Source organism: Ictalurus furcatus, chromosome 9, assembly GCF_023375685.1.
Source record: "Ictalurus furcatus strain D&B chromosome 9, Billie_1.0, whole genome shotgun sequence".
In the NCBI taxonomy this organism is placed as follows: Eukaryota; Metazoa; Chordata; class Actinopteri; order Siluriformes; family Ictaluridae; genus Ictalurus; species Ictalurus furcatus.
The window spans coordinates 20,611,971-20,627,333 of record NC_071263.1 but is presented as its reverse complement, the minus strand read 5'-3'; the positions used below and the strand labels follow the sequence as shown (position 1 = coordinate 20,627,333).

Here is a 15,363-nt window from a genome sequence, read left to right as displayed (position 1 = left end):
CATAACCATTGTCAGTATTAATTTCTTTGAAAAATGCCATTATTATCTTTCCACTTATTAAAATCAGGTCACCAAAGTCACAAATCCCAGCATAGCATACACAAAATATCATGATCATCAAATTCAAGAGAAGAAATAATTCACCTCATTGTCATATCATTTGTGTTTTGATTTTTTTTTTCAGTCCTCCTGATTACCAGAAGATTAGATGAGCTGAGTAAACTAAGAAAAAAGTCGGGGGGGGGGGGGGGGGGGGGGGGTCATGTCTCCTGGTCAGCACAGCTGTTCAGGATCTCTTCCATCCTCGTGACTGACCTCACTGTTAAATGCAGAACACTGGATCATTAGGAGAATTGGTTCGGGGCGGTGCAGAGTAAGCGCAACACATCCACTACTGGAGGGATCAAATCTGTGCCATCTGACGCTCAGGGATTTATGGGTTAGTGCAAATTGCTTTTCCCAGTGGGGAGATTAAGAACTGAGTGGTGTTTACAGTGAGGGCTGAGCTGTGTGTTCTTCCTTGGCTCCTATGCTAAAAGAGAATGTTCTTGGCTGTGTGTTCAGGACCTGTGTGTAGAATCTGACTGGATGTGATTGGAGGACTATGTGCACTATGCAGATAGATGCTGTAATTGTGCTGATCTCTATCTGTTTAATGGGTGCTGCTGGGAAGTCAGTCTACCAGAGGGGTTATAAACCCGAGGCCTACAAGCAAAGCAGGTAAAGAGGCCGTTTGCTCAGTAAAATTCTCTGTGTGGGTGAGAGTGTGTGTGTGTGTGTGTGTGTGTGTGTGTGTGTGTATGAAAGTCTCTTTTTTGTTTGCAGTAACTTTAATGACTGGTTTAGTGTCCATTGTATAAAATGTAAAAAAATGTTTCCTATAATCTAGATGTTAAGTGTTAAAGTGAGATTTTATTGTTTTGAAATTGGCAATTGTACTGACATCTGACACAACATTCATATTTAGTTCATAGTTTGTCTTGTACTTTAGCCTTCTCCATTTTATAAAGGATATTATATTGGCTAGATTCATCCATACATCCATCCATCTTCTACCGCTTACTCCTTTTCAGGGTCATGGGGAACCTGGAGCCTATCCCAGGGAGTATCAGGCACAAGGCGGGGTACACCCTGGACAGAGTGCCAGTCCATCGCAGGGCTTGGCTAGATTCAGTTTGCTTAAATTTTATGTTAAACTGAAACAATTAAAGGGAGCAACCAAAAATATGGAAAGCAATTTTGATAATACATTTTTTGTTTGTTTTTACAAAGCAAGTTTGATAGAAATATGATTGATAGAACATCAGAGTGGGTAGTTTTTCCATCTCAGGTCCATGGTCTCTGAGCTCAGGCTCAGGTTACTGTCTTTCAGTGCATGTTCTCCCCAGGTTTTGCCTGGATTTCCTATGGGTTCTCTGTTTTCTTACTATCACCTAAAAACATGCGGGTAGATGGAGTGGTTTTGTTCAAATTGCCCCTAGATACCCTGTGATGGGTTGGTCCAGTGTTCCTGGGATAGGCGCCAGAACCACTGTAATCTGCTTCAAGTGTTTACTAAAGATGAATGAATGTTCATGAACTGTTATGGGTTGATTTTTTTGTAATGTGTTAATATTTAATTGCTCCAAACAACCAAGTTAATGACTTGAAGTGGGAATTTGTCTCTATGGAAAGCATTCAGAAACCTGATACATACTGCCTACAATGTAATGCATTAAAACACTTGACATAGGACACTAAAAGAGAAGGCTGGATTGGATACTCATCTTCTAAAGTGCAAAAAAAAACAACAACCTTGAATATAGTTCAACATATCTAATATTTCTTATTGTATGTTTATGATTAGAGGGTTATAGAAGCATAAATTATCAAGCTTGAAAGGAGTGACAAATGTCTATAAAAAGGCTTAATAATCTTATATTTGCTTTATCTTAATCTCCTAATGAGAAATATTAGATACATTTATCTATAGTCAAAATATTTTCACTTGTTAAGATTTTTCAGTGTACAAACAATATAATGGCATAGTATGGTGTCCTGGAGTATGACCAAGACAACTAAATTCTGACAGGGCTGTAAATTGCAATATCCAGAAAGAAAATTTTTGTTCCACAAATTACACACATTAGTTTACTCTTTATCATGGCTAAACATGATTGCAACAATATTTAACTGACTTGTAGAATTTCATCATTTACTTCACCTTTCTTGTCAATTTTAACATGGAAATTGTCATATGCAGTATATATTGATATATAAAGTGTTATACGTGGTAGATATCTTAATAGTAATACTCTCAGACCCATGCATCTAAAGCACACTTCAGGCTGAGCTATATGATTCACTTTGACTCAGCTTGTTGAAAATAGTTAGCCTTATATATACAGCTTATATAACTTTAAAAAGGTATATATAAAATAAAAAAGGTATATGCAGATTTATTTCAAACTGAGTATTCCAGGTAAAGACATAATTAAAAATGTGCACCCTTGTGTATAAGTCAGTGCACACCCTGAAGTGAGTAGACCTGCAGATTTGTTCACTGATGTAGGCAGGAGTGGATTGGACAGACCTCTGAGTCAAGAGGATTAGTAACCAGCTGCTGAGTGACACAGAATGGGAAAGCAGCGGTTACCACAGCACTCTCACTTTCTCTCAAACAGCAACACCCTGCCTTCGTCATGACAGATTATATCAAATATCATTTTACACCTTGGCATTCTGCTGCCTGATAGTCTGTGAGACAGTACACGTTTTGCTTTTGTTCCTTCAGTAATCTATTTTAGGCATTCAAATTCATTTACTGTGACCTATTTAATATTACGCATGCAAGGCTTACTGTGCATAAACATCATATTCATATGTGATGTTCAAATAACAGTGCAATAACTTCTGTGTCATAAAGATGGATAAAGAACAAAAAAGCTAAAATGGGTTTTAAAAAATAATAATAATAAAAAAAAGTTAAAAATCTTCCCAGTACTGGGAAATCCTTGAGCAGCAGTATTTAGCATAACAAACTGTCAAGAAGGCATTGCAGTTAAATCTGCTGTGGTTTATTAGTACTTATACCATAGTGCTGTTGAATTCCTGATTATGATTGGTCAGAAAGTGTTAATGAATTTTCTGTAACAGCATCTCTGACAGTAGTTCAGGCTACACAGCAAATCACAGGTTTATATTACAGTGCTCATACTAATACATGATCAATTGTATATAGTTAACAAATTACACAAGGACTTGTAAAGTGGATACTTTATGTAAATATATATATATATATATATATATATATATATATATATATATATATATATATATATATAAAACGTGTAATCATTGATATGGTAACGTTTTCTGTGAGGGTGTTTACTTAGAATTTTTGGAAGGAATCTCTAGTGTCAGCACTTTGTGACAATCAGAGGTAGAGCTGTTCATTTAAGTTTTCTGACATGGGAAAGTTTTCATGACAGAGGTCTTTGCAGTATGTCTGTAAAATGACAAGCTACTTATATGACTTATTAAGTTCAAGAAAGAGGCTGCTGAGAGAATGACTATTTATAACTTAAGTGATAACAGGAAATTGTTTTGTGGATACAACATTATATGTAATTAAATATGAATTAAAAAAAAGTATTATAGGTGGTTCTTTAATGAATTAAAAAAAAGGTATAAGAGATAAAGGTATAATTAAACTCTTCAGGATGTGCTGTTACTGGAAAATAAACTTCATAATTTATTATTTTCCTCTAACAGCATGCACAGTCATATTTTACAATGTGTTATCAATGTGTTTTTGAAACAATGTGACCCGATTCTTCTTGTGTAGATCCCGGAGGGAGCTAGAAGTGGTAGACGGAGGAACTCACAAGTCTGGCAGGTCTGAAGATTTTGCTTCATTTTATTTAAGTTGCACTTCCAGTGTATCAATCTAGCTAGAAACAGAGCTGCCTGAATTATTTATTTTTTTGTTTAAACCAAACATGATCTGTATTAGAACTTTACAGTTTTATCAGTGTTATCATAGTGAGTCATTCAATTTATGTAGACATAAATATCTAGGGGAGAGTTTCACATCTGTCACATCGATTGCTATTGCTTCCACACCAAAATCGCTAAGCATTTAAGGGAAGAACTGTTATGTTTAATGTTAATTGTTAAGCTGTGGTTGCAGAAGAATACTTTTAACGGTAAACAAGATTTTAGCTTAATGAAATACATACTGATTAAATGTACAGTACTCTGCATCATTTCATTTATTGATATAATTGTAAATTGCTGATTTAATTTAGCTAAATTAAGAATTATTAAATTACCTGTAATCACTGAAACAGTCCAATCTTCAGAAGAAGTCCGGATCTAACAAAATCTCCTGTGACAAAATCGGAACAATTATTAAGGATAGAGGACCATGACTTTACAATGAGACCAGCATTTGGAGGTAAGTCTCCAATATTCTTATCAGCTAATATCTTTTTCTGAATTCTATGTCAAATACATCATGATTAGTGTAAGTAGGCAATACAAATAAATAAAAACAGAGCTAAGACCTACTAAGGGGACTCAGGTTCAAATTCCAGGTACATACTGTACTGCATGTAGAAGGTAACTACCATGCATTCATGTGAAATATCTGCAAACATGCAAGCAAATTACCAATGAAATTTCAACAAGATGTATCTGGAGAACTCATAGCAGTGACTATTGTCTGAGAATGTGAAACTAAATGATCACGCTAACCTGCTTAATCCTCAAGGAGAGCTGCTGTGTTAGGTCACATGACCAGACTCTGACAGAATGAATACACTAATACAAGGCCAATATCCTGTGGTAATATTTGAATATGCTCAAGCTGAACATGACTGCATGATTTGTTTGTGGTTGAATGGTCAGTTTACAGGGATTTAGTGTGATGTCATGGCAAACAGGATTATAAAACCTTTGTATGCATAGACACGCTCAGTATTTTGCAATGAAAGCAGAAACTGTAAGATGTTAACATAATCTAAAAAAAATATATCATACCAGGATCAACACAACAATGATCATAAATGGCAGTGACATTAATGATGTTCAGAAAATACAAGCTACATGTGCTTAATGTGAAGAGGACAGTGACAGTCATCTTCTCTTCACACTGTAAATGATCTGCTTTGCCAGGTTTTGCAACTGCTATGTAACGACAGCTGATGACGGCTTTAAAATTACCTAGTGAAGGCAAAACAGAGGCCTAGTCAGATGTGGGAACTTTGATCCATTGTAACCTAAATATAGTTTTTTTTTTATTGTGGGAAATTATTTCGAGCTAAAAACTAGCATCATCAAATACTCATGGATTGATGAAACCCTTTTAGTCAAGTGTGTAACATTTATAAGCCTGGAGTGAATACAAATATATTAAAATATATTATAATGAATAATGGAACCTCTGAAAGAGAGAATGTAATCCTTGCTGTGCTTATTTACTATAATTATGCATTTGCAGGACCGCCTATACCAGTCGGGGTAGATGTTCAGGTTGAGAGCCTTGACACTATCTCTGAGGTTGATATGGTATGTATTTATCTATAAATTAAATTAGTTATACGAGTGCGTGAAATTGACATGGCAGACATACGGTAAGCTTCTGTACTTGTTTGGTAGTAGCTGGGGTAATCTGGGTGTGATTTGTTTTGCTTTTTGATTCATTTACCTGCAGACAAGGACATAAAACATGGACAATTAAACATGACTTCCAAAGTGCCACTTAAAATACTCTCAAGCGAACCATAACCATTGTTGATTCTAATTTACAAAAAACAACTAAAATCACATAGGAGCATCTCCACACTTCTCCACACATCTTAACACTCATATAAATGCCAGGACCTATGAATATACATGAATATGCTAATAAACTACTCAGAAAGATGTGGAAATTTCAGTGTTGGTTTACATCTTGAGTCTCGAGTCTTGACTTACAGTAAATCATTATGTTCTCAGCTAAACCTGTCAAAAATATCACAAGTTAGGGACAGTTGATTGTCCGTGGTTACCCCAAGATTGTGTGCAGTAACCGAATTTCTCTGGGATGCATGAAATAAATAGTAGTTATTAATAGTTTCTTAGTAGTTCTCTGGGAGGCATGAAAGAAATAATTATTGATTAGCTAATAGTGAACTACCGCATTCATCTGTGTGCTATTACTTACTAATTCGTTAATCAGAGTTTCTTGTTAGTTAATAGTAGTTACTAGAAAGCTAATATTGCATTATTAATTTCTTCCTGTGTAGTTAATCATTAATAATGGATCCGTATTCTAAAGTGTTACCCTTACTTTAACTGAATTTGTAATGAAAAGCTCCACCAAAAGCAGATAAACAGATGATTGACATTAGTAAAACTGCAGTGATTTCTCAGTACTGTATATGCTCATAGAAACCTGCATCATACAGACCTATAGAATGGTCTCTACTTTCATGAGACTATAGTCTACAGGAAAAGTTGGACAGACATAATAAGTGTGCAGCATGGAAGAAAATATACATTCGAAAATGGTATAAGCATTTAAAAATCCTTGTTTATGAGTGGTTCAATTAGTCAAATCATTTACCAGAGTGGCATAATGTAAAAAATTATTGTATGTAAATGTGATGAATGTAATTAGATGTCATACATGTAAGTTGTATCTCAAATCCCAAATCACCAAACTGTGGTGCAGAAAGCCGTATTTTTATGTTCCAGGACTTTACTATGACTCTTTATCTGAGACATTATTGGAAGGACGAGCGCCTATCCTTTCCAAGCACCAACAACCAGAGCATGACCTTTGACAGTAGGCTGGTGAAGAAGATTTGGGTGCCTGACATGTTCTTTGTTCACTCGAAAAGATCTTTCATCCACGACACTACCACGGACAACGTGATGCTGCGGGTTTATCCTGACGGAAACGTGCTCTACAGTCTACGGTACAAAACATATCTAAGACAAATGTATTATTATTATTATTATTATTATTAATATCATAACGAATGTCTTTTTTTTGACAAAGTTTGTTTCGATTTATATTAGCCAGCATAGAGAGTTGCTGTGGCAGTTTTGAGGTTTTTTGCCTTGCTCAGGGCAGAGCAGCAGGAGGAAGGGATCAGCTGGAGAGCAAACAACTATGTCCAAATGTTCCTGCCTCCAGGCTACTGCCGTCCACAATACACCACTTTTAGTTAAATTTAGAACATTCCACTCAATATTGAACTCATGGACCTCAGATCATGCTGCAAGGGACAGCATCTCTAAGCGATTGCCTTTCCTCTCCTCTCCTCATGTTCACACTCAGTTTAGTGTAACCTAGGGGTATACTACACTTATGTGACATTTCGGGATTTCAGTTAGTTGCTTAAAGCCTGCAGCAAAGAGGACACATGGCCTGCATAATGTGGTAATCATGAGAAACACTACACATTTATATCTTCCATATGCCTCTCACATGGATTATTAAATTAATAAAACTAAATACTATGAATAGGCACAACAATCTAGCTGATATTACAAACTAAACTAAATGTAATTAATTTCATGCTAACATGTAGTACCCCATTCATAGGATGGAAATGTGAACACAATTAAAAAAATAACTTTATATATATATATATCAGCAAACACAGAGAGACATTTAGTGTGTTTGATATTCAACAGTGTATTCTCTAAAAGCATTGTAAATTGTTTACTAATCATAAGATGACACTGTGGGTAATAGTGAATATTAAGATGAATATAACCACCAGAAAACTTTTGCAAGACTGTACCATATTAATTGGATGAAACTGTCAAGGTAATGGGATTAAATTATTATGTCATTGTGTTTTGCAGAGTAACAGTCACTGCCATGTGCAATATGGACCTCAGTCGTTTCCCCCTGGACACACAAACCTGCTCACTCGAGATAGAGAGCTGTATGTAGATTTGATTTTTTTTTTTTTTAAATTATTACTGTGAAATATTATATAGACAACTTATAGGTTTCTCTGAAAGCACTGCATTACAACTATCAGTTTTGACTGGTGAACATACTATAACATTTAAACAATTAATACATTGCCTGATTGAGCACTACAATGGTCTGAACCAGTGACTTTGAATGTATCACTAGGCACTAACAAAATCCAGGTTAGTGTGACCATCTACCAGCTGGTCAAACTGATAGAATATATTTGCCAGCTGGTAAATACTGGTAGAAAGAAAAATAATTAATGAATTATTGTTAGAAATGCTTCATTGTAATAACACAACAGTAGAGCAATTAGAAAATCTCTAACATTTGTTGATCAATTTAGTGTAACCTACCACCTATAAAAATAACCTAGGAAAATAGGAAAATAACCTACCACCTATAAAAGATGGTCTATCAGCTTGACAAGCTTGGCCTGTATTTTGGCAGATGGTGGCTGCACAGACTAAGATAGATTTTTCAGCAGGATTGCCAATTCTAGCATCTCACAGACTGGCTACAACTGGGGAAACCACATCCAAATTCAACACTCATCTGTAGAATGCTGTAGAATGTCATGTTAAGGGCCATCAATTATTTGTCTTGAATATGCTACAGTATATATATCTATATATCTATATCTATATCTATATCTATCTATCTATCTATCTATCTATCTATCTATATATATATATATATATATATATATATATATATATATATATATATATATATATATATATATAAGACTATATCAGGTGCCATTGTTGCTAGCATTGACCAAAGGAACCTTACAGTTTAAAGAAGCTTACAGTTCAATCATGCTGCTGAAGGGCTCAATATTTTGTGGAACATGAGTCCATGAGATCATCCATGTGTGAGTGCAAGCCAGTGGCATTGATGGTGTGGGGAATATTTTACTGCCACACATCAATTCCTATGATACACACTGAAAAATATCTAAATGACAGAGTATCAAAACATTATTGCTGATCAAGTTCAGTTCAATTTTATTTGTACAGCGCTTTTAACAATGTACACTGTCACAAAGCAGATTTACAGAAAGATATAAATTCAGGATATACATTATAAATGTATAAATGTACCCCTAATGAGCAAGCCAGAGGCGACAGTGGCAAGGAAAAACTCCCTGAGACGATATGAGAAAGAAACCTTGAGAGGAACCAGACTTAAAAGGGAATCCATCCTCACCTGGGTGACACCGGATAGTGCAATTATAAATAATTATTTTATAACTGTGTACTACATGGTCAAAATATGCAATTGTGTAACCAGGAAATGGATTATAATTTTCACATGAAGTTTATTTTGATGTTATCAGTTGTTCACTGATGGAGACTTCAGTGCAAAACTGTTTGTGGCAATTGCAGTCCTAAAGTTATCATAGCAATAGTAGTCCTAGCCATCATAGCAAAACTGTTCATATCAATTGCAGTCCAAAGCCATCTTCATGGTTTTTAAGTGGTACAGCTTCAGTAATCTCAATAATCTTTACATATTTACAAGTACAGTATTTTCATGCCTACAGATCATCCACACTTCCAGCATGGTATTGTATGTACCATTAATGAAATGAACTCAACAAGTTGTCATTGCTACAGTGGTCTGCACAGTACCTGAATCTCAACTTTATCAAATACCTTTGGGATGAGGTGGAAAGAGCAACTTGCAGCAAGCCTATTATTCATGCTATATGCTACTAGATATGTGTACCTAATAAACTGGCAACTCACTGGACAAGCAAATCAAAAAAGCCAAGAAAAGTAGTGACCGAGAAATCTTCTATAGAATGACTGTCATGTATTGCAAAATATGCTGTATTACCATTGTAGATGCATACACTGATGATGACCTCATGTTGTACTGGAAGAAAGGGAATGAGTCATTAAACACAGATGACAGGATCTCTCTGTCCCAGTTTCTCATCCAAAAGTTTCACACAACTACAAAGCTGGCTTTCTACAGCAGCACGGGTAATCCATCATATTGTGTTACTAATACAATACTACTTTAAAAACTGTCACCCACTATGTTACTAAACTTTTTTTTTTTTTTTTACAGGCTGGTACAATAGGCTGTACATCCACTTCACCCTCCGGCGCCACATCTTCTTCTTTCTGCTGCAGACATATTTCCCTGCCACGCTCATGGTCATGTTGTCCTGGGTGTCGTTCTGGATCGATCGCAGGGCCGTGCCTGCTCGAGTACCTTTAGGTTAGTTCACAAAGTCATGTTCCTACCTAAACCTAACAGTGTACAGTAAAACAGCTTACTCATATGCTTTTCCAAAAATGGTTTTCATTTGGAGTATTTATTGATGCTCATTATGTAACTTTTTTTTATTATTATTTAAAAAAGAAGTAGCATTATTGAATTAACTGGGGAAAAATACACTACAACAATATGTATTTGTACTGAAAATCAAAAAAAAAAAAAAAAATCCTGACAGACAATTTTGAAACTTTACTTGAACAACTACATTCATCATGAGTGTGTATTGACTTGTCAGTTGCAGCCATCAGTACAGACTTTCCAAATACCTAAATGTTATGTACTGCTGCTTTAATGTTGCAAATTTTAATGGTTCCAGACATACATTAATGATATATTGTATTACCACAAAGTGGATTGGGTTAGTTTCTTCATTTGAGGCTGTTTACATTTTTTTCTGTGAGAAATCTATCACATCTATACTATAGGTTAAAAAAAAAGATGTGTAAGATCATTCTGCCCTCACATGGCTGTTGACTGTTAATCAGGTATCACTACAGTTCTTACAATGTCCACTATCATCACTGGTGTCAATGCCTCCATGCCACGTGTGTCCTACATCAAAGCAGTGGACATCTACCTGTGGGTCAGCTTTGTGTTCGTGTTCCTCTCTGTTATTGAGTATGCAGCTGTCAACTACCTGACCACCGTGCAGGAGCGCACAGAGAGGAAGCTCCGAGAGCAAGTGAGTGTTTCCCAACCCTGGAATATATCTGAAATCTGTTGCATGTAAACACCTTATTCAGAAAATCCACTGAAAGGAGATATATGTGCATGCTCAGTCCACAAGGAATTGTGGGTGCTAACAGATGCTTAGCTGTAGGCTAGGTATTTAGGAATAGCAACTCAGGCATACTTATAACAAGCATGTGTACAGGAATTTTCCAATGCCTGTACGCATATAAACATCGTGTTCGGAATATGTCTGCAACCCGAATATAGACTTTAAATGGAATTTGATGTGCATGTAAACGTAGTCAAAGATGCTCTTATAATTAAAAGGTTTTGATTTGACTCCACTTACCAATTACTGTTCATCCTGTTAATGCTCTGACTCTTTAGTTACCCTGCACATGTGGTATAGCACACCCAAACGAGCACATGATGGTGACTACTGCCTATAGTGACGTGGATCAAAGCACAACAGGGAACTATGGGATGCCAGACAACGAAGTGAGACAAGAGAGGATCTTCGCTCAGTTCACATTAGCAGACAATCAGACCACCAGTCACGTGAGGAGCTTAAGAAGCTACGTCAACATCTGGATAGACACTCACGCCATAGACAAGTACTCAAGGGTGATTTTTCCTGGAGCATACACCCTCTTCAACATCATCTACTGGTCCATCTACTCCTAACACACCGGTGAGCTACAGCACTGGAGTGGTCTGAACTATCAAAGGCTGGGATAGACGTTGTGGAGGTGCAATGAAAGTTCACAAGAAGAACAAGAAGATAACAACAGGGATGAAAAAGGTAGCATTTAATCCATATGCACTTTTTTCAAAATGCAGTTTTCTTATTGGAATTTTACAACAGTTATGAAATAACTTTTAAATAAGGATGTTAAAAAGCAACATTTTGACAAAGTATTTTTAGTTCTTTAATTCATTTGGTTTATGGTGCTGTAGGCAACCTTTGTATGAGAATTTCAAGAAAACTGTTGAAAACACCCAAACCTGTAAGCATAATAATTTCCAGATAATGACGATCAGGAGTTCTTAAACATTTTATAGCCCGGGACCCCTTTAACTATACAAATAATTCCATATACTTCATCAGTACATATTGATTTTATGAACATTAATAAATAGACAAAATATAATTGTACTGTATTTAAATAGATTCACAGAACTGTCCACTAACAGAACACATTGCATCCAGGTATTGTTATAGACTACGTGTTTCTCAGTTATTGAAGTTTGGATTAAACCCATTCAATTATAGTTACCAGTCAAAGAGGCTAATAACTATAAGAACTCAGTAATTAATGATAATGTGATTTTCTCCACTGTACCTAAATAATGATAATTAAAAAAAATAATAATTTGTTCCCCTGGGGTCCATTTTGAGAACTGCTGCTGTAGATTACAGAATATCTAAAGACAATGGACTGGGTATAGAAAACATTACATTCATGTAGACATCACATTCATTGTATTTAATTATATATTTCTTCTAATATTCCTTTGAATGCTTTAGATTCTTAATCCACTGCAGCTTAAATTTATCTTCCAATTCAAACACTATCAACACCATGTTCAACAAAGGTTAAAGTTTCGTGGTTTATTTCTGATTGCCAGACAGTTCAGAAACAGAAAGAAAGCCTGAAAGGCCACGAGGTTGTCAACAATACATGTTAATATCATGAACACTGAACACAGCATGTTTTGATGTATGCACCACTGTAAATTCTTTAAATTGTTGGAGCTGGAAGGACTTTTAAATATGCTCAGTTAATGTTTGTGTAAATAACATGAATTGGTGGTCTTGGCAAATGTGAATTCATACAAGACTTAATTTTGCTGAAATACCGTTTTGTGGGGTCTAGCATAACTGTTTCTAAATTGAAGTAAGTTAAGTAGTTTGCATGATTTTATACTGAATATAAATATGAAAAAGTAGCTTGTTATTTGTGCATTTAGCCATTTTGTTATTATTCTGTACCGAGCAAAATGTCACGGGCTGGTCAGGTGGAATAATTTAACCAAAATTTTTCCCACTTGAGATCAGTTTATTGTTGCAAATTTAGGATATATTTCTTGTGTGTTGTCTTATTATTATTTTTTAAAATCATTTCTTTGGTTAAAAATGGTTGCTCTCACACAAAAAATTAACTGATTCAAATTGCTGTGATGTTTACACTAATTGTGAATACTGACATGATTTATGAGAAATGCAATAAACTTGTACATACTGCAGATAAAACCATTAAGCTATGAATGCTTTAATTTATGATTCCTCCATACAGAACGTATAGCAGGAATCTGAACAACACAGAACATTAACCACTGAGCCACTGCTGTCCACATGGAGATAACTCAGTAATCAGGAGATATGGACATTACTGTAACAGTGGATGGTCCCAGTGAATGATCAACAACAAATCTGGGCTATTACTCAAAATGAGCACTTTATAATTTCACTTTCTACTTTAAGATAACAAACTAGTCTTTTAGGTTTTACCAAAAGTCATGTTAAACCTGTTTTGTAAAAATAAAGAAAGGACCAACACAAATTTTGTATAAATGAGAGAGGCTCCCACTGAAATGGTAAAAGTAATTTGTTATTGGCAGCACTGTTATGCCTCAATTAAAAATATGCATTATGCAATATATGCATTATTACTTATACATCCCATTGATCATATCTCAATGTAGGCTATAATTTTCACAATGACTAAAGACCATTGCAAATATGAAATACATCATGAAATAAGACAAAAACATTTACTGCCTTTTACTGTGAACAACTGCTGAAAACATTCAATTATTGCCTATTGTCTTTATTTTAGCGGACTTACCTAGCAGCTTGTTTTCTCTGCTTCACATTTGAGTTAAAAAGGTTCTCAGATTAGTGGAAGAATATTAGTCTTTATACTGCCCATGCTTTAGGCATCATGGATATCAGCATTAATGATGTTGATGGTATTACATTGGAAGTTCATATAATGTATAATAATTCAAAGAATACTCTTACCTCCGACTCGGAAGTGAACCCGGATGATCATGATTTTTCTGTTAGGACCTGCTCTTTAGATCTCCAAATACTGTACATAAAGAAGCGTTTCTTGACACTTGCATAAAATAAATGCATATATAATTTTGCTGCTCACCGCACTCTTTAAATCTGACATTTGATGCCATAATCATAAAGACAGGGCATTCAGACAGTATTTTAACAGTTTGAGTTGAACTAATTGAGAGCAGTCAGTGGTGTCATACTCGTACCTGCTAGAGACGGTTTTGTTGGAGCCCTTGCACGTATGAAATAAAAGATAAAACTACTGATTATTTTGATTGCTTGTCCATATAAATCTTCTTCCAAAACCAGCAGACTTTGGGCCACATTTTCATTCTTAAAAGTAAACCAAAACAATACAAAGTAAAGCAAACAACATAAAGGTTTATTCATTTGATTTTCTGCTGAAGTTGTTTCTTGACAGTGCAGTATCTGATATGCAGGGGTTCATATCCTCACTTTTAATTACAATCACATTTTTCGTTGCCAGTAGTGTATTTCGGATACATGAGAAATAATTCATACCACTGAATAAACTTAATAGTAATGTAAAATAAAAAGGCAGCAGCACCATTCATGTATACAAAAAAAAGTCACTTCCAGAGGTGCCAGATTATAGCAGCTTTATTTTGAGGAAGTGTTACACTGTTACTGCTGTCATGTCTTTATTATTCTAATCTACTATAATAGAATGCTAATCCCTAGGATTCATCACACAAATCTGGTTACCAAACAAAATAAAAAGTCCACACAAATAATACAAAAGGTGATTTAAAAAGTGAATGTGCACCTGAAAGCTAACACTATAGTACTACAGGCATGTTCCGCATTGTTCCTTTTTTCAAAACCATGTAAAAAAAATTAAAAAAAAAAAAGCATGGTAGATCATTACCTTTCCTCTATGAACTACTTGCCCCTGCAACCAAGTCAATGCATCATATCTGAGTGATTTAAATATGTTTATGATTCCTGATTCAGTCTCTGAGCACAATTTCAAGATAATTAAAAAAAAAAAATGCAACTTAACACATTTAAATCTTTCATTTCAATACTGTAATACTGTGCTTCTAATACAACGTGAATAACGCTAACGCTGATAATAACCCCCCTTACCACCCCTTCCCCCTTGGTTTCGTCCTCCACCTCCATCTCGGCCCCATCCACCTTGTCCACTGCTTCCGTGTCCACCACTTCTATGTCCGCCTCCCCCATACCCACCCCCATGTCCGCCTCCCCCATACCCACCCCCATGTCCACCTCCTCCATATCCACCTCTATGTCCACCTCCTCCATATCCGCCACCTCCTCCATATCCGCCACCACCACCACGTCCTCCACCTCCTCCATATCCACCACCTCTGTATCCACC

General features: G+C 35.6%; 2 protein-coding genes across 3 annotated transcripts in view; one reads left to right on the top strand and one right to left on the bottom strand.

Moving 5' to 3' along the window:
* The first annotated feature begins 309 nt into the window (after positions 1-309).
* Positions 310-13,171, top strand: LOC128613099 (gamma-aminobutyric acid receptor subunit rho-1). Of its 2 annotated transcripts, XM_053633663.1 has the most exons (12): positions 310-439; positions 565-720; positions 1,074-1,124; positions 3,827-3,877; positions 4,332-4,438; positions 5,483-5,550; positions 6,721-6,944; positions 7,843-7,925; positions 9,814-9,954; positions 10,043-10,195; positions 10,741-10,937; positions 11,315-13,171. In XM_053633663.1, exons 2-12 carry the CDS (start codon positions 605-607, stop codon positions 11,609-11,611), a joined length of 1,488 nt encoding a protein of 495 aa, XP_053489638.1. In that variant the 5' UTR covers positions 310-439; positions 565-604; the 3' UTR covers positions 11,612-13,171. The 2 variants fall into 2 exon arrangements, with proteins under 2 accessions (XP_053489638.1, XP_053489639.1); XM_053633664.1 differs by lacking the exon at positions 1,074-1,124 and having other exon boundaries at positions 310-720.
* Positions 13,172-14,358: 1,187 nt separating this feature from the next.
* fam98b (family with sequence similarity 98 member B) overlaps positions 14,359-15,363 on the bottom strand; it is an 8,931-nt gene continuing 7,926 nt past the window's right edge. The window contains exon 8 of the mRNA XM_053633638.1: positions 14,359-15,363. This exon is cut by the window's right edge and continues 105 nt beyond it. Coding sequence (XP_053489613.1) covers positions 15,082-15,363 — 282 coding nt within the window. The 3' untranslated portion in view covers positions 14,359-15,081.

Excerpts from the sequence above, each read along its gene's own strand:
- LOC128613099 (XM_053633663.1), top strand. The coding sequence starts at position 605 with ATGTGCACTATGCAGATAGATGCTGTAATTGTGCTGATCTCTATCTGT. Across the intron at positions 721-1,073 it reads GAGGCCTACAAGCAAAGCAG|GGTCATGGGGAACCTGGAGC; the intron begins GTAAAGAGGCCG and ends ACTCCTTTTCAG. Across the intron at positions 4,439-5,482 it reads AATGAGACCAGCATTTGGAG|GACCGCCTATACCAGTCGGG; the intron begins GTAAGTCTCCAA and ends ATGCATTTGCAG.